This window comes from Ciconia boyciana, chromosome 1, assembly GCF_034638445.1.
Source record: "Ciconia boyciana chromosome 1, ASM3463844v1, whole genome shotgun sequence".
NCBI lineage: Eukaryota > Metazoa > Chordata > Aves > Ciconiiformes > Ciconiidae > Ciconia > Ciconia boyciana.
The window spans coordinates 121496778-121521766 of record NC_132934.1 but is presented as its reverse complement, the minus strand read 5'-3'; the positions used below and the strand labels follow the sequence as shown (position 1 = coordinate 121521766).

Genomic DNA, 24989 nt, shown 5'->3' with positions numbered 1-24989 from the left:
GGTCCGTGACCTAATTCTAAGGATTCCGTGAAAAATAATCACTGTAAAAGGGTGGGGGAACCAAACAAAATTGTTGTCAAAATTGTTGGAAAAGCTTAAAATCCACTATTCAGATCTCCTGAGTTACTAAAGCTTCTCATCACTAGCCTGTTTGTTTGCAGTTGCTTGTGCTTTGGTTTCCCCTGTCTTGCCTGGAGTTGATTATTATCAGTCGCTGACTACTTTCTTTTTTTTTATTTTATCTTGATTGATCCCCTCAGGTGACAAACTATTTAAATGTGAGGAATGCGCAAAGCTGTTCAGCCGTAAAGAGAGCTTGAAGCAGCATGTTTCATACAAGCACAGCAGGAACGAAGTGAGTGGAAATGACTAGCGGGCTCTTTCTGAGGTTAGGTGAAAATGTACAGTGAGCTTCCAGGTGCTAGCTGGGGAGCTTGGGTCAATTATATTTGAGCGGATATCCGTGTGAATAAGTGAGACAAGACTGATAGGGGGAGGTAACATCTTCTGTTAGAACAGTTGATGCATTTGCAAAATGTGGACATGCTTTTGAGCATACAAGACCTTTTTCGTGTCTGAATTTCCTATAGAAAGTTGTTTTCAGGCATCAGTTACAGTAAGACGAGCTGGAGTTAGCTGGACCTGCATGATCTAGAGGTGAGATCTGACTTCAGTTTATGGTACTAAATAGGATTGTTCCAGTCTTGTTTGCTTGTCCTGTTTCATTTATCCCCACCTATAGTGTCATTTAATGTGTGAACTCTCTGGGTAAATGCTGTGTCATTAAGGGCTATGCGCACACGTGTAAACCTGTAGTGCTTACAGTAGCAGCACCATGCCTGTTGGTGAGGGCCTTTCAGTGCTGCTGCCATATAAATATTAAACGTGCCTGTAGTGGGGCCTTGTGAGTGAATATTTCCATTGCTGCTTGGCATCAAGGGCCTCAGCTCTCAGATTGCTGCCCTCTGTTCTAGAGCTGGAGGATGAGTCAGATTACATCTTGCTTCTCAAAAATTCTGTCTCTGTATTGGACCAGGGGTTCTCAGGAAGGCTGTTACATGCACACAGGTGCATGGTCTACTTTTTTTTTTTTTTTTTTAATAGAGCTCAGATGTAGGAACATGGCAGGATGATAGTGTCAGAATTTTGCATCAATGTGTATTTAAATGTCCTGTTGAAGGAAGAAAAATTGGAAAAGACAGAAAACAGAAAAAGTAGTTGAGATTTAGAGAATTCCTCTATCAGACGTGACTTGGCTTTTTCCCTGCTTCAACACTTACTGTTTGCAATCCTCAGGTTGACAGTGAGTACAGATACAAGTGCACCACGTGTGAAAAGGCCTTTCGGATAGAGAGTGCATTGGAATTCCATAACTGCAGGACAGGTGAGAATGGCTAACCGTTCTGCTTCCTCTGGCATCTCTACTCCATTTTGGGGGAATGTCCACAAATCCATCTCAGCATAGAAACTACAGAAGGGGAATAGGAATTTAGATTTTTGTCATCATCACAACAAGCAACCTGCCCTGCTTCCCTCAAAAAAACTCATTTTGTGATAAGAAAAGTGTAACCAGTGATCTGTAGAGCAACACATCCACTTATGCGTTGCCTTTTTTTAGTATCTCCTGCTCACCTGTCTAATATCCTCACTGGTATTTCATTTGCATGTTCACAGATACCCTGTCACCATCTCTGTTTAATTTTCTTTCCTGAAACTAAGTTTCACCTCATTTCTCTGAAATAGAGGAACTGGAAAGGGGACCAGTACTATCAATAGTTTGTAGTTTTCTGGGATTACAGTTTTCTTCTGCTTTCTCATGCTTTCTTTATACTTGCAGTGGTCTCTCTAGTGTTTTTTTCTTAGTATCACTAGAACCTGTCCTATTCTTCCATAGCCATCCCTTGTGGTTACTCATGTTATTTATGTTGAGTGATCTTATGCTTAGAAAACAACATCCTGGTTACTTTTATGGACCCATGATAACTGTCAGTCCAGAATCACCTGGGTAATTGCCCCTTACAGCCTCATTCAAAGTAGGTTTTCTCATTTCCTTTCAGAGGGTGCAGCTTGTATAAAAACTCAGCCTTACAAAGAATGGAAAGTAATGGCAAGTAACCTCAATGTTCTCTTTATTCAAGGGCAGCAGCTCATTTTCTCTCTGAGTTGCCCAAAACGAGCAACAGTTTTTGCTCTACTCTTCAAGGCATCAGACTGTTACTTCTTTGTGATTGCTGCAGCAGTGGCAGATTCCAGCTACAGGACCATGCTTTCATGTTCTAAGAAAAGTCTCAACTACTGAATACAAAACAAATTCCCTATAGGCCTATGGTCATGTAATGGTGTATTTTTGAGATTTTATACTTTCTTCTGGAGTATTCTGTACTGGCTGGTATTAGGAGCCAGTGCTGGCAGAAGTATTCTGGTGCTGAGACGTGTGATGCTGTGTTGCTGTATGTGTAGTGATTTTACCAACATTAAAAACTTGAATCAACTGTAACAGAATCCACTCCAAACATAATTTTAATGTATGCTAGACCACAATGGAAATAGCCCATGTGAGGAAGTTACAATGCTAGATTCCATGTTCAAGTTAGCATCATACATATTTATGGCGTTTGAAAAAAATGTTAAAGTAAAAGAAAAACACAGGCTTTTGCATTTCCCTCCTCAATCCATATAATGATGGATTATGTGTTAAAACTCAGATCTAACAAAAGAACTACCTATCTCACAAACGTACAAAACCTGTTTTCATCTGTAAAGAGCTGCATGGTTTCTCTTGCTTACAGATGACAAGACCTTCCAGTGTGAGATGTGTTTCAGATTCTTTTCTACAAACAGTAATCTTTCAAAACACAAGAAAAAGCATGGGGATAAGAAGTTTGCATGTGAAATCTGCAATAAGATGTTCTACCGGAAGGATGTCATGCTAGACCATCAAAGACGACACTTGGAAGGTAAGTATACTGCAGATCAACCTAATTATTACTTTTGAAATGGCAGTAGAGGTGGGAAGGTTAAGGAAATGATTGCGCATTAGATTCTTCTGGACGTTAGCTGTCATTTTTTTTTGCCAGTTACCTGACCTGGAGTAGCAGGTTTCAGCAAAATGTGACATTTATTAAAAATAATAGTAACAGGTCCTGGAGGGGAGTTGTCTAATTCTATGAAAAACTTTCTGGGAGATGCACCTACCTTTTTTTTTCAGCCTCACGTGATTGGAACCAGTGCTACTAACATTCATGTGAAAGTTGCTTGGCTTATTGTGCAGTAGTTTAGACTAGGTGATTTTAATTATATCTTTTTCTTTCTTTGAATTCTATTCTTTCTTTTTAAAAAAAAAAAGTGTGGTAACTTGAAAATTTGAAGGCAGAGAATTAACTTGCAGTGTACAACTGAAAGTGAGTACTGTATAAATATGATATAAATGGAATGCTGTGTGATGTTGTCTTTCAAAATCTTGAGAATATATGAAAAGGAGATTATAAGAGCTTACTGTTCAAAATCTCAAACATCTCAGGATGTTATAGGTACTCAAAGACTCTGGGAAAAGTTGGGTGATGGTAGATTGCTGAAATATGTATTAAAATGCCTCTAGCGATCTAGGTGATAAAACCAAAGGTGATTTAAAACAAGCAGCCAGGTTGCCTAATTTGGTGTTTTGGGCGTAGCCGACCGTCACTCTTGTGACCGGCTGCTCTTGTGATTCAGACCTTTGTGTCACGAACTAGAGGACAGCTAGAGGACAAGGGGTTGAATAGCAATGGCAAGGCGTCTCATGTTTAGCTGTCACAGAACAGCAGCAGCCCTCTTCCCTCCTGAAAGTAGCAGAGAAAGAGGTCTGAAGTCTTCACTGAGCATTAAAGATGATGCTGGATGGTTGCCTCTCTCCTTAGAGACTCCAAGGGGGAATTTCTGGGCCAGATACCTGATTGAAGTGCCAAGGTCTACTAGATCTGCCTATTTCCAGGTGTTGACAATAAATGTCTGTTTTCAGACACTTTACAATTGATGTAATAACCAATAAGCCATAATACCTCACTTTGGCAGACTGCTTTTATATTCTTAAGACGCCGTTTTGATTTAGAAATTATCCTTTTGTTAGCAGTTAAATTCTGCATTGAGGCTCTTCCCAGTGTTTCACTCTTCTTTACAGTATTCACCTGAAAGGGCATGCAGATTGGAGTGGAAAACCATGGTTTATTTTTTTTGTTTTGTTTTTTTGATGGGGACTGTTCTGTTAAGGGGTGAGGCGTGTGAAAAGAGAAGACTTTGAGCACAGCACGGAAAACATGGTTCGCTACAAGAAGGAGCCTTCGGGATGCCCTGTGTGTGGGAAGGTAGGCGTCTTTGCCAGCGTGTGCCCTGTGAAGCTCTGCAGTGTAGCTCCAAGGATACTGCAGGGGTACGGTGCACCTCAGCCCTGCGCCTCCAAACAAGTTACCATGGCATAACAAGTTACCACCTGTGTATTAAACCACAGTAGCAGCCTTCCTGAATAGGCACACAGCCTGCCAAAAGGTTGAGGTAAATGACTTGCACTGAGGTATGTGCCAAGTCAGATTACCTCACAATGCGGACAGACACGTGGTTAGTTATCGGCGAGCCCTGTCGCCCAGCCAAGACATTACACTCTAAATTGCTTTAGCTCCATTATATATCTAAGCCAACTGTGGCCATGGATGGTGGGAGCTGTTAGGACAAAGATAAGAACAAAACTGAAGCTCAGACTAGACTTTTTTTCAGGACATGTAGCACAATGTAGAGTGTAACATGGCCACTGTGTCTGACAGTGAAATCTCATGGCTTATGTTATTTAGAGTGAAGTTTTCCTGCCAGAATGTTAAACAGCTGGAGTTGACTCTGTGCATTGGGAATCATTTTCTATTAGGAATGAAAGTGAATTCATGGTGTAGTCATGGCACTGTTGCATTTGGGTGTTTAACGCTCATGATCTTAAGTTGCTGTTATCACAGGTACAAAGACTGTGGGTTTAACTAGTGATTTTATAAATGTTTAATGATTCATGGTGCAAGATGTACTCAAGTAACTCTTAAGTTGGTGTGTAGACCTTTGGTTTTGATGCTTTGGATACATTACACGTCAATGAAGGTAGATTTAGTGGATGTATCTTTTTATAGATAGGTGGAATGTTCATGATTCAAAAGACACTGTAAATATTTCTAAATCCACCCTATGTAATTCTGCTGCAGCTTTTTTGGAAGTCCACCTCTGATGAATGGCCAATCTCAGTCAGTTCCTTGGAACTGTACACCTGTATTTTGCCATGCCAGCAGTTTCTGAGATAGCCTGCTGGCTGGATAACAGGAGCTCCTACAGGTTTTTGGCCAGAATGAATAAAACAGGACAGTAGATATGTTCTGTGCTATCCATTGGATAACTTGCAAAGAACTGTAGCCCTGCTGGACGTGATACAAAAACCCTTCCTTCCTTCTTCTTTTCTTTTAGGTGTTTTCATGTAGGAGCAATATGAACAAACACCTTTTAACACATGGAGACAAGAAATACACTTGTGAAATCTGTGGACGTAAATTTTTCAGGGTGGATGTATTGAGAGATCATATTCATGTCCATTTTAAGGTATTGTGTTAATAATTTATTAGAAAAGGCATGTTACTTACAGACACATAAACATATCAATAAATATATTGAGATTGTTATGGCCACGTGTTCATACTGGCAACACACCAGTGATTATGTACCCTGTGCAGTGATGTTTCTACAGTAGCCTAGCATGAGTTGTGCTCTGATTTACCCATGGCTCTGTTTCTACATCTGGATTGCTACAGAGTATGTGGACTATCGTATTTGAAGTTCAGCTATCACTGCAGAACACTGTTCTGAATGCTATGGAAAAACCACCTGTGTGACCTTGGGTGAATCACAGAGGTTGCTCATTTTAAAGCTGGTAGAATAACTTAACAGGAAGACTGCAGAAGATGTATGGTTCCAGTTGTTGTTTGGTTGGGCTGAGGGGTTACTGTCATCCCCTCTCTTTGTGGGGAAAAAACAAACGAGAACTAATTGTTCCTGCCCTTTCCATGCCAGTGATTGTGATTCTCTTGTATATGCCAGCATAGCTGCCTGTGTATTGAGTTCCTTACCTGGTTTTATCAAAATGTTCCAAATCACAAGAAAAACCCTATTAATAGTGCTTAATCAGACCCAGATTATTTTGATGTAACTAGATTAACACTGAATTGTAAGGAATTGAATTGAAAGGGAATTGTGTAATTCAGTGGTGCTCATAAGGATGCTTTTATGGAGGTAATACTGTATCAGTTGAGTCTCTGTTTACATTCTAGTTCCTTTTATACACAAAAAACTGAGTATTATTTGTTTGAATGAACAGTTGTTCCTTGTTTAGTCGTGGACAGAGGAACTTTGTTTACCTGAATTGAATGAAGCAGGAGGATATTTTAAATAAATCGTGTTACAGCAATTGTTAATGCAAGGCAGTCTGCATGGCAACAAAAGCTGACTAGGTGTTACCTTTTGAAATAGAAGTTTTATCTATTAAAACAGAATATTCTTTTCCACCCTACACAGGACATAGCACTAATGGATGATCACCAGAGAGAAGAGTTCATTGGTAAAATTGGAATCTCATCAGAGGAAAATGATGACAACTCTGATGAAAGTGCAGATTCTGAGCCTCACAAGTATAGCTGCAAAAGGTGCCAGGTAGCTTTAAATACTTTCAAATTAACTTGTTTTCGGATGGGGGGAGGGAGTGGAGATGTCTATAAATCATTCAGAATTTTAAATAACGTTAAGGGTTCACAAAGAGAAGGCCAGTCCCCAGGTCTGCTCTCTTCTGCAGTGCTTGTTATCTCTGATCTGTGAAGTGATGCTATTCCATAAGACTTTAGGTGGTGTTCTGTAAGGTGAATGCTAAAAACTTAAAAAGAGAAATACACATACATACGCTTACCTGTGTGCAAGGAAGCAAGCAAGCAAAACTGGCTTTTGCAAGCGCTTTTGCAAGCGCTTTTGCAAGTGTTTGTGAAGTAAACAGTTGTATAAGGCAACAGCTGTGGAGAATGAGTGTTACCTGTGATGAGATGGGGGGGCTCTTTTTGGCTGACCTGTTCATGCATTCCTAGGGGAGAACAACATACGAATGAGTCTTAGTGAAATATCTCTTCTGAGCTCTTAAGAATCTCTTTATTTTTTTCTCATCTCAAAGTACACCTTCACCAAGCTGTGCAATGCTGTCAGAAATACCCTGACCAGTTCCAAAACTGAAGCAAAAGATCATGTCATTATGGCACTTTGCCCGGATATGTTGGAGCATATATGCGTATGCAGGGTTACTTAGCGCAGGGAGCTAAGTAGTGGAGCACCTGTCTGTCGTAGTTGCAGCACTTCCAGGAGCTGAGCTAGAATCACTGCCCTGAGATGCCTGGAAATACCAACTCTTCTGGAACTAGTGCCAAAGCTTACTATGCAGACTAGAGCTTACCGTGCCCCTGGAGCCCAAAAGACATTTTTTCCATCTGTGGCTTCCTTGCTTTGAGAGCTAGTGGAGGTTAGACGTGACTCTCTTCAAGGCTGTTCCTCAGTGCAAAAATAATTACCTCTTGTGCAGTGTAAGAAGCAGAGATACCATCTCAAGCTAGTTGTCCAAATGAGTTCACTGATGTCCTGTAGCAATGGGCTTGTAATGGCCAAAGAGGTGCAGGCCTAAATCCAGCTTTCAGATTTTTCATCTAGTGATACACAGGATATTTATGTCTACTAGCTCTGACTCCAGATCCCGGTAAGGTGTTACTAGATTGTTGCTGTTCCCGAGGACTTTTTTCCCCTTTCATTCACTATTGGCTCATTCCACAGTTGACTTTCGGCAGAGGGAAGGAGTACCTGAAGCACATAATGGACGTGCACAAGGAGAAAGGCTATGGCTGTAGCATTTGTAACCGACGTTTTGCCTTGAAGGCAACTTACCATGCACACATGGTCATTCATCGGGAGAACCTGCCTGATCCTAACGTGCAGAAGTAAGATGACGTGTTGGACTGATAAGAGGAGCTATCTTTTTGAAGTTACAGTGGCTCTGTCACCTGATGCTTTTAGAGAATTGAGCTGTACTAAAATATCCAAAACTGTGTAATGGGTGTTAAAATGTTTATTAAAAGCTTGAAATATATATCACTAATGATTCACTTCACACAGATGATTCCAGTTTGGGCTTTGTAAAGTATAAGTCTATTATTTTGGTAAATATTTTTTAAAAACTATGATTTGAGCATATAGCAATGCCAGACTGCTCCAAGCTTGCAGTGAACTTACGGGTTTCTTAAGGCTCATTTTAAAAATCCATTTATGTTTCAACGAACTTTTATAGTAATTAGTATTACCAAATTAAATACAGTTACTGACAGAGATGCCTGAAAACTATCTCTGTCTCAAGAAAAGAATCACAGTTTTTGATCTCTTTGGTTTCAGATACATCCATCCATGTGAAATCTGTGGAAGGATTTTTAACAGTATAGGAAACCTGGAAAGACATAAGCTTATACATACAGGTAAAAATGTTGTGTTTCTTTATTATTATCAATATTAAAAAGGAATTTCTGTTGCCAGTGCCTGCCTTATTTTTTTCAGGAGAAAAGAAGTTATGGGTTTAAGATAAAAATTATATTTATGCTTTTAGGGTAGACCGGTTTTCTAAAGCAGGTAGTATTAATGAAGATATTTGGTCTAGGCACACAATCCAGATTCATTGTTAATATGATGCAGGATTCACCTGCTAAAAATCCTAATCCTATATTCTGTTCTTCCCCAAATTCTTATCCATGCCACCTTCTCACCATTACACAGGCTGAAAACTGCTATTGCAAAATCATTTTCAACAGCTCATTATTATTTCATGCTGTTCAGTATTTTCCTACCTCAGGCTTTACCTTTTTTTTCAGATCTCACACAAAAAGTTAGCTTTTCTCTCTCTCCAAAGTCTTCTAATTTAGTTTGGGCTACAATATGCGTGAAAGACGTGGTTGACAACACAGGTGGACTGTTGCCCTCTAATTCACCAGTTTAGTCAGTTTTTAGGAGATGCACATTATTCATTAACATTTTTTTTGTTTATGTTGTCTTTTAAATTTATTTTTAAGGTGTAAAAAGTCATGCTTGTGAGCAATGTGGCAAATCATTTGCTAGAAAAGACATGTTAAAAGAACATATGCGAGTCCATGATAATATCCGAGAATACTTGTGTGCAGAATGTGGCAAAGGTATGTCTAATGCCTCGTTTTCCATTAATTGTGATACTGAATAGCAGGTGAATATCTGAATTAAAACTACTTCCATTCTTAGAATATTGGGGAGGTCCTCGGAGTGCTGTAAATTCTGCACTTTTGAGAGGTAGAAACTGTATTAGTCAGGAGCCTTAGGGTTACATAAACTATCTTTAATTTTATACAATTTAGTTTCGTGGCCTGTAAGACAAAACTGATTTTAATAAAATTTGCTTCTGTCAGATTGAAGAGGACTTGCCTGACTGAGTCCCAATGCATTTTCAGCTCAAAAGTGAATACAAGTTAATTTTTTCATTCTAGGCTGTTTTCAGGCTTAAGAAATAGAGTCATTTCTCTCTGTAAGAGCCTTAAGAGTCAAAGTTGTTTTTACTTTTGGAATTGTTCATGTTATAATTTGAACAAATCTGAACTGGTATTTTAGTGGAAGGCAGTAAGTCAGACATCTCTAATGATGTTTTGTCTTTGCTTGTCCCTGCTGTTTTGCTTCTTCCTCAGTGGTTACTCAGATGTTTTCCAGAGCTTTTTCCTGGAATTAAAATAATAATGATAATGTGCACTGCTACCTAAACAATTAAAAGTATGCAATTGTGGACACGCAGCAAATATAATCTGAGAGCTCTTGGCTAACAACATGATCATCTTGAGTTCTCCTCTGAAGGTGGGAGCAATGGACTAATTGTCATGCTGTACCTTTTGTCTCACAGGAATGAAGACAAAACATGCACTTCGTCACCACATGAAACTTCACAAAGGGATTAAAGAATATGAATGCAAGGAATGTCACCGAAAATTTGCACAGAAAGTCAACATGCTGAAGCATTACAAAAGACACACAGGTGAGGTCTCTAAAGATGTACAAAAGTTGCACTGAATCAGTTAAATGCTTCCTGAGAGAACTCTTATCTAGAACAGTCAGAGAGTATGAGGAACACTAATAAAAAAACATGCATATTCTGCTTTTTGAAAAGTGAGATTTTGTCCTCTCGTCAGCCAAGACCACTTGTTATACGATTAAGATATATAGTTTAGCTGGTTTCACGTTTTGCTTTTTTACGAGGGGTTGTTTTGGTCTAGCGTAGGTCTAGAGTGTTGGTTTTGTTTTAAGTTAGTCTTCAGGTTCTCATTTCCCAAAACAAAATTTTACCTCCCACATCAATTTCTCTTGGATTCATTTTCTGCCAGATATAGTGGCATGGCTTCGATAAAAATAGCTGGTGAAGCTGGGCTTCTTCTACTTGTTTGGCTGTGATTTTTTTTTAAATTTTATTTTATTTTTTAGTAATATGAGACTTGGAATTGTCCCAGATACCTTAGACTGTTTTCACTCTGATGCTAAATGTGTTCTTCATGCAGGAATCAAAGATTTCATGTGTGAGCTCTGTGGCAAGACGTTTAGTGAGAGAAATACGATGGAAACTCATAAGTTGATTCATACAGGTAAATCCTCTAAAAAACAGTATCCAAAGACAATATCTTAATTTTGTTCCTAGGCTTGCTTTAGGCTTGCCAGTCTTGGAACTAGTGTTACACATCATATTACCAACATAAAATTGTTCCTCTTGTTGAGATGCTGACAATACGATACTGATCTTTGAGGGCTGTTGCTAACACCGTTTCTTTCCATCTGCTACCAGTAGGAAAACAGTGGACATGTTCAGTCTGTGATAAGAAATATGTCACTGATTACATGCTTCAGAAGCACATCCAGCTCACTCATGATAAGGTAGAAGCCCAGAGCTGTCAGCTGTGTGGGACAAAAGTTTCTACCAGAGCTTCCATGAGTCGACATATGAGGCGTAAACATCCAGAGGTGAGTTAGTTTGGCAGGTAGATTGTGGAGTGGTTTGGGTTTTTTTACTTTTTTTTTTTTTTTTAAAGAAAGTTTATGGCCTTCAGCGACTTGAAAGGTATTACTTTTTTTTCTCTCCCTCTCTTTTTCCTGTTCTTTTGGGGCCAATTTTAAGTAGTGTCTGTTAAGCATGCACTTAACTGAATCAGCCCTTTCATTATGTTATGTTTCAGTAGCAAACATATCTGATCGTCAGTCCCTAAAAATGAAGTTCTTCTGATTATTTAAATCCCTTTTCTTTCTCTGCCTCAGCTTAAATGTATATTTTTTTCATGTTTTGTCTTCATCCATTAGTGAGTATAATTGATTCTTTTTTCCCCATTGTGTTCTCTGTATTCAGAAGTGATCTGAAAGAAGTGGTGAATAGAGAGGTGATGGCAGTATCTGCTGATGATACAAAATTATTCTTAGTATTAAAGATGAATGCTGACTGCAGAGAATCTGGATTAGAGAGATGTTTTGTCTGACCCCAGTGGGGCTTTTTCTGTGTTCTAAATTTCTGAATAGCTATTGTGTTTCTCCTCAGCATTTCTTGTGTAGGTTGACTAAGGCTTCTCCATTCCCTTTGGGGCTTTTTTTTAAATTTTACTACCAATTTATCATTAGTATTGCTTTGCCATGAACATTTTTTTATCATGATGACTGGGAAGCAAGTAAAAAAAAAGGTGTGTTTATTGATTTTTTGATTAAAAATGCAGCTACATATCTGCAATCCAGGGCAATTTGTTCTTTGATAAGATGAGATGTATAGATTCAGCTGAAAATAATGGAGTAGGACACAGCTGATAGGTTTATAAATAGAAATGCTAAAATAATATTTTTTTTCAAACACATTGTTTGTTTTCTATAGAATTCATCACTTCCCAGTGCGTTGTGTTCTGTCTAGAATACGAAAATAAACATATTCTTCTATTGTCTTTAAACTTTGCTGGTTTTCAGTGAGAAGGAAAAGATAATATGCCAAAAGGTTATTTTAAAAAAAGCCGTGGTTAAATCCCTTGTATTAAATGATATGTGTAAAATACTAGATTACATCATTTTTGCTTTGTGACAGGATTTATTAGGGCAATGCTGTACTGTTTGACTGTGGTATGCACTGCTGCAGTTCACCATCCGATACCTCTTTGTCTACAGATTCTTTCGGTGAGGATTGATGATTTAGAGCAGCTGCCAGAGACAACTACCATTGACGCCTCCTCAATTGGGATTGTTCAGGTAAATTTGTCATTGCAGAATTCTGGTGGCAGCTAGGTTCCAGGCCTACTGGAAGGTGAGGTGGGGGCATCACTTTTTGGTACATAAGGTAGCTGGGCGTAGGCTGATGGGCAAGGAATGTGCTTTTTTAGAGAGTCAGCCCCAGCTTAACATGTATAAGCACATGCAAGCTGTTGATCTGTTTTGTTGTATAACATGAGTGCTGGTAAAATGGAGGTAATTACAGGGTGAGGTCTCATTCCCTGAAATAAGGTTTTTGCTAAAGTTTGTGTCTTCACTTGAGAATCGACAGTAAACCAACTTCAGGTGATAATCTCTTACTTGGAACTTCACTAAGCAAGTGACTCAATGTTTTGTTTGGAAATGTGTTGCTCCAGCCGGAATTAGCCTTGGAACAAGGAGAATTAGCAGAAGGGAAACAGCATATGAAAGCTCCTAAACGTGGCCAGAAACGAAAACAAAAGTCAGGTGAGGAGGAGGAAGCTCAAGTGCCTGAGGACCCTGCCTTCAGTGAATACACAGAGAAGGAAGGTGAATTCACAGGGAATGTTGGAGATGAGACTAATTCAGCTGTACAGAGCATCCAGCAGGTGAGCTCCAGTAGCAGGGTGATGGGTAGCAGGCATTGCTTAGAGGGATAACCCTTCTTTTTTCTTAATAGCAAACACAAAAGAGTGATCAGAACATTGAGAGCTAATTTGATAAATTGTGGTAATATGAAGATGAATAGAGACTTAAAAAAACACAGGAGTTGGACCAGTAAGCTCCTCATGTTTGTTTTCATTTCCTTTGGTGTTACCATATCCTTGTTTGCCAGATACCACTAACTGGCTGAAGCTGTGACTAAAAGTGTGAAAGTTAATTCGGATGCTTGTTTTGAATGTTGTGTATGCCTCCCTCCCATTACCATCTTATTTCTTGTCCTGGTTTCGGCTGGGATAGAGTTAATTTTCTTCCTAGTAGCTGGTATAGTGCTGTGTTTTGGATTTTAGTATGAGAATAATATTGATAACACACTGATGTTTTGGCTGTTGCTAAGTGGTGTTTACACTAGTCAAGGAATTTTTCAGCTCCCCATGCTCTGCCAGGTGCACAAGAAACGGGAGGGGGCACAGCCAAGATAGTTGATCCAAACTGACCAAAGGGCTATTCCATACCATATGATGTCATGCCCAGTATATAAACTGGGGGAGTTGGCCGGGGGGTAGCGATCGCTGCTCAGGGACTGGCTGGGCGTTGGCTGGCGGGTGGTGAGCAGTTGTATCTTCTTTTTTTTTTTTTTTTTTTCCTTTTTCCCTCCCTTGGGTTTTATTCCTTTCTCTCTCTTGTTGTTTTCCTTCTCATTACAATTCATTATTATTATTGCTATTATTTTATTCCAATTACTAAACTATTCTTATCTCAACCCACGAGTTTTCTTACTTTTGCTCTTCCGATTCTCTCCCCCATCCCACCGAGGGGGGAGTGAGTGAGCAGCTGCGTGGTGTTTAGCTGCCGGCTGGGGCTAAACCACAACATTTCTGTATTTGGAAGTTGTTATATTCCAAGCTTTCTATGTTCCCCTCGGTGTGTATGCCTTCTCTTGCTGGCAGTAGCAACATGTGAGCCCATCAGCATTCAGGTGATCTTTCTTGATATTTGGTAGTCAGCTGCAAGATACAAGGTTGAGGAGATACCTTTCTGATATACCTTTCTGGTTTTCCTCAGGTGGTGGTGACCCTTGGCGACCCAAATGTCACAGCCCCTTCCAGTTCTGTTGGGCTGACAAATATCACTGTTACGCCCATTACAACGGCAGCTGGAACCCAATTCACAAACCTCCAGCCGGTGGCTGTGGGCCATCTGACTGCACCTGAACGCCAGTTACAGCTGGACAACTCAATTCTCACTGTGACGTTTGACACCGTCAGTGGTTCCGCCATGCTGCACAACCGCCAAAATGACATTCAGATCCAGCCGCAGCCAGAGGCAGCCAATCCTCAGTCTGTGGCCCATTTTATAAACCTGACCACCTTGGTGAACTCCATTGCTCCTCTAGGGAACCAGATAACGGAACAGCATCCTCTGACATGGAGGTCAGTGCCTCAGACTGATGTCTTGCAGCCCCAGGCACAGCCAACGCAACAGCAGTCAGGACAGCAACAGGTTCAAACAGAGCAACAACAACAGATGTATAGCTACTAATTTATACTTTGAAAAGTTTTGAAATGGACAGTACTTAGAGACAAGAACACACAGACGTTTGGAATATTTCTAATAGGATTGTTTGCTGGATACCAAACAGAGATGGGAAAATGTTTATACAATGAAATGTAAGCTAAAATTGGCATAGCACCCTGCAACACCCTAATCTTGAGATTATCACACTGTCTCTAGACCTTGCACTGTCTTAAAAAAAAAGGAAAAAAACCTCACCATAAATTTATCACCCCCTTGCACTGTGTATTTTGTGCAGTAAGATTGAGATTTGACAGGAGCATCATAATACATCTTAACCAAAGCAGGGAAATCCTAAATATTACGGCACTGGTGATTTACAAAACCCTTTCAGCCATACCATGTCACTTCTTTCCAGTCTTGAAATTACATATGAAGACCTTGTTCGCAGTGAGGTGGAATGCACTTGTGGTCAGCTGGTAGAGACTGAAATGTAAAGACACAAATGGGCAAAACAATAATTGTCTTGTTTTTTATCTTCTTTAGGTCTTGTATCTAACAACATTGGTAAAGTAGGTGGAGGTTGGGGCTTTGGGGTGGGGATGAGTGTGGTGTGGAAGAAAATACACCGATTTCACAAAGTATTTCCATTTTAGTCATGGGAAAAAACGTGTACCCATAACACAGTGTTAGTGCTACTTGAATCAGATAGCTGGTCTAATACTAAAGCAACTTTTATGGTCTTCTAGTCAAGTTTGAATCAAACCAGTTAAGAACTGAAAAAAGAATGTGATAACAGTTTTATGTAATTTTTCAAAACTGCTCTTTCAATCTCGCTTTTAGCTAATAGGCCTGAAGAGCAATCAGTCCCCTTTGATCAAGTTCAGGATGTGAATTTTTTTCCATTAGTCTTCTTTCATCGTGTAATAAACATTTGAGAAAGCATTCTTTTTATATATATATACATATATATATATATAGCCTTTGTACTTTACTGTGTGTTGCTGGTGAGTATTTGTGTGAAAAACACTGTTATCAATATGGTACATTAATTTTTTCATCCCCATATTGCCCTTTCTCACAGAAATAATGTGTGGATTCTATTCCTTCTGTTTCCAAAACTATTTCCAAAATTCATAGCCACACAAGATTGTGAGAAATGGAAGAAAAAAGAATGTCTGAAATATATTCTGCCACATGGAGGCAGTATGCCCTAGTGTATAATGGGCAAGGTTTGCATGACTATTGGCGATATAAATAGTGGGTTGGGTCAAATACATCATTGCTGATACTACACTTTCATTCTGTTCTCCATACATTGATGTGCAGTCTGGACTTTTGCATGTCAAGAAGATAGTATCTTTCCCACAGAGAAAAAGCAGCTGATATCAAAAAGGAATAAACTAAAAAAAAATGTTCCTGCCTGGAATCCTGAAAGGCAAATCTGTCCTTCCAGCTATGGCTGAAGAACAAGGTCCTTTGGGAGCAGCAGACTGAGCCGCAGAACAGTGCTAAAGGTTTTTGCTGAGGATAAAGCAGCTGCTGTGTTTGACAGTGAAGATAGAGTGATGGTTATAGAAATCCTGTCTGTGCCTATCGTATTTATGAAAATGTTCTATGTGTTAGCAAAAATATGAGTAGGTATGACTTCAGCTTTGAAAGTCTGTATTAACATGGACTACTTGACCCCTAAAGGATGCCTTATAATCTTTACAACAAATTCTTCCAAAGTATAAAATGTCTGGATATTAAAATTAACCTCCAACGGTTTTCTTGGTGCCATTGCCGTGTCCAGAGGCTTGCTATGCTAGGCTCTGTGTAAAGCTTAGTTGCAACAGGACACGTATAGGAAAGGGGTTTCTGGTGACAGGTTTTGTGTATCAGAGGAGCAGAACTACTTTTCTGTAAATGTCAACAAGCCTATAAAATGTCTGCACAGGAGCGACCTATATTTGATGGGACAAGGATACATATCAGAAAGAGAAAATATCTTTTACTGGCATGGGAAAGAGAGTTTTTCATTCCCCAGCCCCCTAGTCTCCCTCAGATCCTTTTCATACAACACTGTGAGATCCTGTAATTTTATTAGCCTCCAGTATCTTGAGAAGTACAGTTTTATGCCCCTCTGTCACCTGGATTATTTCACCAGTGGCTTGAGCCAGTTAAGTTTCTCCTCAGCTGTCCTGTCCACAAATCTCTCCCTTCACACCAAACCCACTGGTCAAGAGGAAGCTAGGTGCTATTTATGAAATATGTTGTTTATGTACTTGAAAGTACTTGAAACTTTTTTTTTCCTGTGTTTGGTGCCTAATTGGTAATGGCACATTATCTTTTGGCAGGGTACTTTGGAAAAAAAAAAAAAGGGAAAGCAAGCAAATGTAGAGGTCCTAGGTCAAGCTGTTATGGTAAATAAAAGATGGCTAACATCTAAAAATAACTAGCTATATATATACACACACACACACATGGAGGGTTACAGTGCTGCATATAGAGTTTCTACAAGATCAGGGTTTTATTTGGACATATGTAAATGGTGATTAAGCTTTTAAGAGGGGAAGAAGAGGTTTTTTGCCTTAGCTGCAGAGTGAGTACATCTGCTCTATGTTAATACTACTGATAGTAGCATTCATGATGCATTGAATCAACCTGAGTAATTTTAACATGTAATTGCCTATTTGATAAGAATTGCATATGGAGGTAATCGACCATTACAGAAACCTCTCTGACTTCACAAAACCTCTTTATCCTAACATGATCCTCTGGTATTCTGCCCTCCTAATGCTGCTGAGCATCCCTCCCTCGCTAACTGGCCTGCATAATTCCATCCAGGCAAGTTAGCATCTTACCTTTCTGATAATGACTGATTCTAGCTGATTTAAAAAGGAATGATCGCACTATAAATGCTTGCATGTTGGTGGTCACAGAGAAAAGAAATGTCTCTCTTCAGTCTCTCAGTATCTCCAAAATAATAGAATTGTAGAACAGCCCAGGTTGGAAGGGACCTTGAAAGATCATCTGGTCCAGCCCTTTTTGGGAAAGGGAGCCTAGATGAGATTATCTAGCACCCTGTCCAATTGCATTTTTAAAACCTCCAGTGACAGGGACTCTACCATGTCCCTAGGGAGGTTGTTCCAGTGAATGGTTGCTCTTACTGTAAAAATTATCTTAAATAATATTCTGCTTCAGAAGGAAGAAATATAACCACTGGAAGGGCTTTGACTAGGCCAGGCAATAGAAAGTTCTCTAAAAGCTCATCTTCCCAGAGCACTTGTTTTAGAAATGATCTTGACTTTCCTTGCGACCATTGCTATGGTACTTCGTCATCTCTCAGCGTGATTTTATTATTAATACTGTTATTAACATCCTTATGAGTACACAACTGTATCTTGGGTGTGCTGCAACATGAAAAATGTCAAAACAAATTATTTTGTTTGGAGACATCGGAAATTGATGCCTTTTCAGACAGAGCTTACCTTGGACAAGTAGTGGCTGCCAGCAGCTCTCCCAACTAAGCCTTTTTCAGATGAATACCAAAGTTATACTGATGCTGTTTCAAACTGCACAAGAAATAAAACTACGTAAGGGATGTGCAATCTAAATTTCCTTTGCCAATTTGTTACTAGCCTTTTCAGCTATAGGATGTGAAGGTTATTGTTTTCCGCCATGTGTTGGAGATTTTGCATAACAACTGTTCAGTAACAAACTGGAATTACTTTGAGCCAAAGGAGTGATGTTGTGTAGTGTTCTGTGTATTGTCATTGTTTATTGCTAAGACTATTATTTAATTGAATGCTCCCTGTGGCACATGGGCTCTGAAGTAAAGGAGCATCAAGGTACAGAACCCTTTCTCTATCAGTGTTCTTCTTTTCTGTTCCTTAATCAATCCATCAAACATTTTTTTTTTCTTCAAATCGCATAGGCTTGCTTCAAAGACAATAAGCTTAATCATTATCTCATAGAACTTTGTGCATCCCACAACATACAGAAACATGGGGTAGCATTCTAAAATATTTATTCTGTAGCTTGTTACTGGGTAACAACAGAAAGCAGAGGAGATTGAGTCTTTCTTGGCTATGGTCTGTGGTGAGTTCTCTCAGGAAAACCTACTGTATCAAGTGCTATTACGCTCTCTAAAATTAAAATTTTCTTTTTAGATGTGTCAGTATGAAAAGTGAGTATTTTTGCGGAAACCTACCAGTCAGTCTCCTGTCAGTCTAACCAGCTACGTTTCTGTACCTTTTTATTGTTCCACAAGTTGTTGGAAGTTAACAGCCAGGTAACAGTTGACTTTATTTCTAGAACTGAATTTTCTGTCAGTTTGTCAGAGTGATTTGCTAGTGTTCTGCATACATAAAGATGCCTGAGTGTCTCATCTTGAAAACTAGGAATGGAAAAAATACCATACATCCAAATGCCAATCATATCAAAACTATAGGTACTACATGAAAATGGGTAGGGCAAATAGCTTTGTTAGTATTGCTTTGTGAATCCTTGCTCAGTAATAAGATTGCCTTGGTGTTATTTAAAGTAATAATAATGTCACTCCTTCTACTTACTTTTGGCCTTACATTTATTATTGATATAGGCATACCTGCTGGAAAATCTTTAACCCTTTGTATTTTTGGCATGCCTTTTCACGGTGATTGTGTTGTTGGCCTCATCTGGTGTAAAGGGAGAAGGAAACATATCGCAGGAGGATACTGCTGATCCATGCCACGATGCACAGCAAAGCTCTGCTCGAAGTAGTTTTGGGGACAGGCTGTGCAGCCGAGTGACTTGCATCTGTGAGATTAGTTACCAAGGTCTGTTTTCACATACAGGCTTTTGCCCTATAGCAAACCCAACGTGTCATGTTGGCAACAGGAGAAAGGAAAAAAGTATTTATTTCCATCATGTTTGTCCTCAACTCATCTTAGAGTGATTGTTCTTCAGTGCTGAGATGCTACTATGATATTTGCACTGTATATGGCAAGAAGCCGTTACATTTTCTTGATTAGAAATCTTGGAACACCGTAAAAAGCCACAGGTACTTCGCCATACAGTGTAACCATGGGTGGAAAATGTGTTTCTTGCCCTAAAATGGTTTTTAAAAGCTGTTCTGGATTTATCTTCCCTCCTGGGTGCTAAAGTGCTGTTCTGCATGTGTACTGCTGACAGCTACAAGGCACACAGTTCAGTTCGGACTGGAATTCGGTATAGAGAGCCCCTGCAGTACAGCCTAAGGATGGCTGACAGGTTGGGTCGCTTTTCTAGAGAGTCCAAGCTCACTGGTGCTAAATATAAATTCCCAACAGCTGAGCTGAAAGGGGCAGAGAGGGTCTGCTTTGAGAGTGGCAGGGAAGGTGAGACTTGTCTGGGAGACTCCAGTCTCGCCCCTGGAGTCAGGGTTTCATCAACATTTGTTGTGTATTGCTACTCTCTTTCCGCCTTATCCATGAGCTGTTTTGACCAGTTACAGTGCCTGGTTAGTTGCTAATACTTTTGAAAAGCTGGTTATTAGTTGCAATGGCTGTGAGAGCAGCTGATGCCAAAAGCAATTAAAACTACTGAGTTTGGGGATTTATTTCGCCTAAAGCAAAGGTTTTAAGTTCGAATGTCTTTTTGCTGTCAGTTGAGTCCTTTCCTTTATTTTTCTGTTTACTTAGAGATTTTGATTCTAAAAAGTTTCTAAGGTGTTCAGTAAACATAGCAAAAATGTAAATGGCTACCAAAAAAGAAGCATAGTAATGGCAGAATGAGGAGTTAAAATTGGGAGAAATTAATGATACTAATTTTCTACAGATTTCCGCCCTTCTCCTACCCACGTGGGTCTGAGGTTCTTGCTGTGACACTAGCTCAAGGAAGGAGACAGCACATGCTCTGGCTCATTTGCCAGAACTACTTACGTAGGGATTGACATGCTGGGTTCCGTTAATGAGAGCAGATACCAGCCGAGTCCTGCCATCCTTCCCCTCAAGCCATGTGCTCATTTCAGTGTCTCTTCCCGACACAGCTGGCTGTTTTCACAGAGCTCACAGGAACGTGAGTGTGTCTGAGACTTGTACCTCTGACATGTAGTGAACGTCAAGAAACAGATTCAAAACTGGGGAGAAAGAGGGACCTGAGAGCTGAGAGGCAATGAAATACATTGGAAGTGCAGCTAAAAAAAAAGCTGGGAGAGCACATACTTAGCCTGCTGTACCAAACCATATGGTAAGTTGCGGTGGATGCAGTGCTGTTAACTGAATATTAGTGATTATTGTGTTCAGATGCTTTTTTCTAGCAGAACCTGTATTCTGTTACTTGTATAGGGGAAAGTGTGTGTTCAGTTTACCATAAATTAAATTCAAACGTAAAACATGCTCAGTGTGTTATATGCAGCAACATGCAGAAACCAAAGGGTAAGATGCTCAAATGATAAGAGAATGAAGCAGGTCCATGTTTCATCACTTCTGGGAAGAGCAAAAGCAAGGTTGTGGGCAGCGTTTTCTCAAGAGCGACTGTCCTTTCTCATGCACAGAATAGACCTGCTCTCTTGTGTATGTGATACCTGCATGCAAGGCAGACGCAGGCGTGCCATCGAGGGGATGACACTGGAATAGAGAGGGGTGTTTTACAATTAAAAAACGAAACAAAAAAATCAAATCGGCTCATTAAAGGACAGGGTGGGGAAGCTCTAACCCCAGTTCCTTGCTGTGCCAAGGCGAGGGAGGTAGAAGAGAATGGCTCTCAATCTGCTACGCTGGCTGTGTTGTGGGTAGGTAAAAAATAAATCAGCTCATGTGTGAGCTCCTCTTCCCTTCTCTCCACACCCATGCCTGTGCTAAGACCCTAGTCTGAGCTTTCAAAAGAATAAATACCTTTGTCTGACTGATGTACAGATGGCACTTGTGCCCAAGGACCCTAGTTATACAGAATTCAGGATTGGTTTTCAAAGTAAATATGGGTACATAGGTTGGGGGTATTTGGGCAGGAGCAGGTTCTTTTTGGGGGTGTGTATGTCTTTAAAAGTAAAGAAAGGTTGCTTTGTTGCCCTCCTGTGAAGTCCATGCTGACGCAAACAAGATTCTTGCTGAAGAGACAGTGGAACCAGTGACAAAGCACCGTTTTTAAAGATGCAAAAGAGAAGAGCTTGGATTGCATAATCAAAGAGAAAAATGAGAAACTTTGTCCTGAAGGCAAATGCACGTACTTCTCATTCACCCTCCTCCCTTTTCCACTACTTTTTTTCCCATGAAATACATGCAAATCCCAACATGCACTAAGTTTTCCTCCAGGCATGATATACTTGTGTGGTTATTTAAGTAAGAAGTGGGTTGAATAGAGATATGAGGTGTTCCTGTCAGAAAAGTCTTGGAAAAGAGTGCTCTATTTACTGCTGTTGTTTTAAAGTAATCTGGTCACCTCTGAGAGCATTTCTAGTCAGTAAAGGGATAGCTGTCATTCTAATTATATGGCATATGCATTTCCTTCTTAATTTACTTTGTCTTCTCACAGTATAGCCAGTATTTCTGAGTCTACCTACTTTAAAAAGTGTCTAGAAATTAAGTGTACGCATTTTATCAAAATGAAGAGTGGTTTAAGAAGTAATTTGAGTAGAGCAAGAACTTGCTGTAATCAATTAATGCTTGCAAAAAATCACAAATTCTGGTTGCACAGGACACTTCTCAGAGTCCAGAAGCAGTAACTGAATGTGTGTGGTCTCCTATACTTGACTACAAAGACTTCCAGCTCTCAATGGCATGCATTGCCAGCTAATACACTCTTACCTTTAAAGGTGCCTGTGTTTGGTGTGAGGGATATTGAAAACGGTGGGGGTTAGTCTAAACGGCACTATAAATGGGAGAATTAGAGGGCGGGCGGTGGTGAGTCGGATTGTTCAGCGGTAGCTACAACAGCAGTCATAGGAAGATGTGTTTTAACCACCCTAAATGCCTTTGCAGCCCATTGCCTGCTTCCCTTCTCCTCTGGACGTTCGCCTCCCACCAGCAGCTGCCCAGCAGCTGCTCCATCCCTGCTCGTGAGCTGGCACTTCAGCCTTGGCTCCGGCACCAGAAATGGGGTCCTGCGAGACATGCCACTGTCCACCTCCGAGGCCGTCTGAAATTGCGGGACTTCATGAGCTGCGGGGACTCGTTAGCCTGCATCACGAAAGGAAGCAAAATGGATCGAGTCCAGTGAAGGCACGTCCCCACACACCCAGCCGCCCGCACCAGGCAGGTGCGCGGACCTGCCCGCACCGCCCGGCCACACGCGGGGCACCCCGCGCGTTTGGGAAACATCTTAAGGGGGAAGGTTTGAAATGGGGGAAATAAACCTCTGGGGCTGCCTCCGCACAGCGCGGTGGGGTAAGCTGGGGACAGATCACCGCCGCGGCCGTTAACGACCGGCGGGCCGCACACGCGCGCACTGACTCTGGCCTCAGGTAAAACCACGGGCTTTATCACCGCGGGGAAACCCCCGACTCCACCCGCAGAAGGGGAGCGCGGTGGAAACGCGGAGCTCGGCAGCGAGGCCGACAGGCGCCGAAGGTCTGGCTCAGCCACCGCTCCGCCTTCGCTTGGAGAAGGACGGCAGCGACCCTAGCGCGCCCGTTTCCCCCACGCTGTGAGGGGAGAGCGCCACCAGCTCCCCCCGCTGGTCATGTCTTCTGCGCATGCGCACCCCTGCGGCTGGCACAGGTGCGCGGTCTCACCTGTCTCGCTCTGCAGCGTCCCCTCCGTTCCCCGTTCCCGCCCCGGGGTCGGTTAGTGCCGTTGGTCAGGCGTGTGGAGAGCCTCTCTGCCCGGGAGGGCTGGCTTTCCCGCCCGCCCCCCTGCCGTAAGCATCTAAGGGCGGCTGAGGTGGGGGTTTAGAGACAGCGGGGGGTCTGTAGGCGGCTGAGGTGGGGTGTAGAGACAACGGGGGGAGGGAGGGGGGCGGGCTGTGGGCGGCTGAGGTGAGTCGTAGAGACAGCGGGGGAAAGAGGGAGGCGCTGAGGGTCCGTGTCGTTATGGACGGGAGGATTTCAAGGGCACTCCCAGTCTTCCTTCTGGTCGTTTTTCCCTCTAGTCTAGTCTGCTTGTTAGGATATTGTGGATACCGGCACTGGTCAATTAGAATAATTATAACCTGAAATATTTTGTTCCAGTAGTATTAATACTGTGTCTGGAATAGCTTTAATGAAGTACTTGGCAATGGATTATTTAATGTGTAGCATAAATGGTAGTCGTCTTACTTTTCAGTCTGTCTTTAGGGACGCCAGCATTTCCTGCTTCAGGTCAATAAGATGGGGCATTGGTTGGTTGTAGCAGTTTAGATTAAATAAAAGGGTTGGTTGTAGCAGTTTAGATTAAACTGTTACAATGTGAGAAGAGTCCCACTTGCAACATAAGATGGTCAGTTCTCTCAGAAGCTTTCTGGTAATTAACTTGCCCGTGGGGGAATGCTTCCAAATTGGTATTTTTAGTAGTCGGAAGTAGAAAGATCCTGCCAGTTATGTTGACAGTGTCTGCTTAACGCCATTGAGTTGGCATACTGATTTGTGCGTGCTTTTCCACTCGCACGCTTTTTTTTTTTAACCCGGTATTATGTCAGTGCCTGAATGTTTTAGTCAATAGAGTCAGTAAGAGCATCAGGGACGACACGGTCAGACTTTTATACTGATGCTTTAGGGTATTGGACAGAGTTTGTCTTCCAGATCTGTATGTGTTGATGAGAAAATGAAGACCTCCTCCTAGCTGCTTGTTACCATCCTCCTTCCAAAGTCTGCTGCTGATTGAGATCTATCAGCTGATCTGCTTGGAGGCTATTTAAACTCTTAAAACTAATTCAGATTGCTGGAAATAATGCAAGTTGGGGAGTGGTCCTCTGAGCAGCTGAACTGGCAGATCTTTGAAGCTAGTAACACAGGGAAGAGTAGGGGAGTGGAAAACCACTGAGAACAGGCCAGTAGTTTTTAGTAAAGTTTGCTATTGTTATATCTGTTCAGAGTCATGAAAAAACAGTGGAACTATTTCTCCTTGGTTTATATTCCTGTTGCTTCCTTTATACTGATACAAACATGCATACAGTTGAGCAGAAAACTGATTTAGCTATCTGTCTATCATTCCCCCCAAGAATTAGCTTTCAGTTGGATCAGTTTTCTCATCAGTTTAGTGGCTGGTTGTGCCAATTCCAGAGCTGGATCTTGAGAAGAACAAGAAGGGGCGGATGGAACCAGCCCTGTTTAGCAGGAGCCCACACTGATGTCAGGCTAAAGTGACTGTGGAATTGCCCTCTTGGTAATGGTTACTTTGGCTTTCTATGTGGAAAGAGGTCTTACAATACTGTCGTGGAGTTAAATTACAATGAAGGCATCCTCAGCAGACATTTGGGATGGTGATCATAGGACTCTTACTGTATGGTTGTAATGAAAATGTTACAACTTGTGGCTTCTGGCAAGGTGTAAATGCTTGCAAAATATGGCCTTAGATTCTTAAAATAATGTATCTAGTAATTAAAAAAAAAAAAAAAAAGAGAAATGTTCA

The 24989-nt window shown here is 41.0% G+C and overlaps 1 protein-coding gene across 8 annotated transcripts in view; it reads left to right on the top strand.

Annotated features, from left to right (window-relative positions):
- Nucleotides 1-18247, top strand: part of PRDM15 (PR/SET domain 15) — a 39729-nt gene extending 21482 nt beyond the window's left edge. For 6 of the 8 annotated variants that reach the window (XM_072846940.1, XM_072846931.1, XM_072846914.1 and 3 more), the window contains exons 12-26: nt 261-355; nt 1297-1384; nt 2790-2957; nt 4246-4340; nt 5470-5601; nt 6571-6705; nt 7858-8021; nt 8470-8549; nt 9138-9257; nt 9986-10117; nt 10635-10718; nt 10916-11091; nt 12265-12345; nt 12723-12935; nt 14053-18246. In XM_072846940.1, coding sequence (XP_072703041.1) covers nt 261-355; nt 1297-1384; nt 2790-2957; nt 4246-4340; nt 5470-5601; nt 6571-6705; nt 7858-8021; nt 8470-8549; nt 9138-9257; nt 9986-10117; nt 10635-10718; nt 10916-11091; nt 12265-12345; nt 12723-12935; nt 14053-14529 — 2240 coding nt within the window. In that variant the 3' untranslated portion in view covers nt 14530-18246. Of the gene's footprint in view, nt 1-260; nt 356-1296; nt 1385-2789; nt 2958-4245; nt 4341-5469; nt 5602-6570; nt 6706-7857; nt 8022-8469; nt 8550-9137; nt 9258-9985; nt 10118-10634; nt 10719-10915; nt 11092-12264; nt 12346-12722; nt 12936-14052 lie in introns of all 8 variants that reach the window. The other 2 variants (XM_072846948.1, XM_072846922.1) reach the window with 2 other exon arrangements.
- The last annotated feature ends 6742 nt before the right edge of the window (nt 18248-24989 follow it).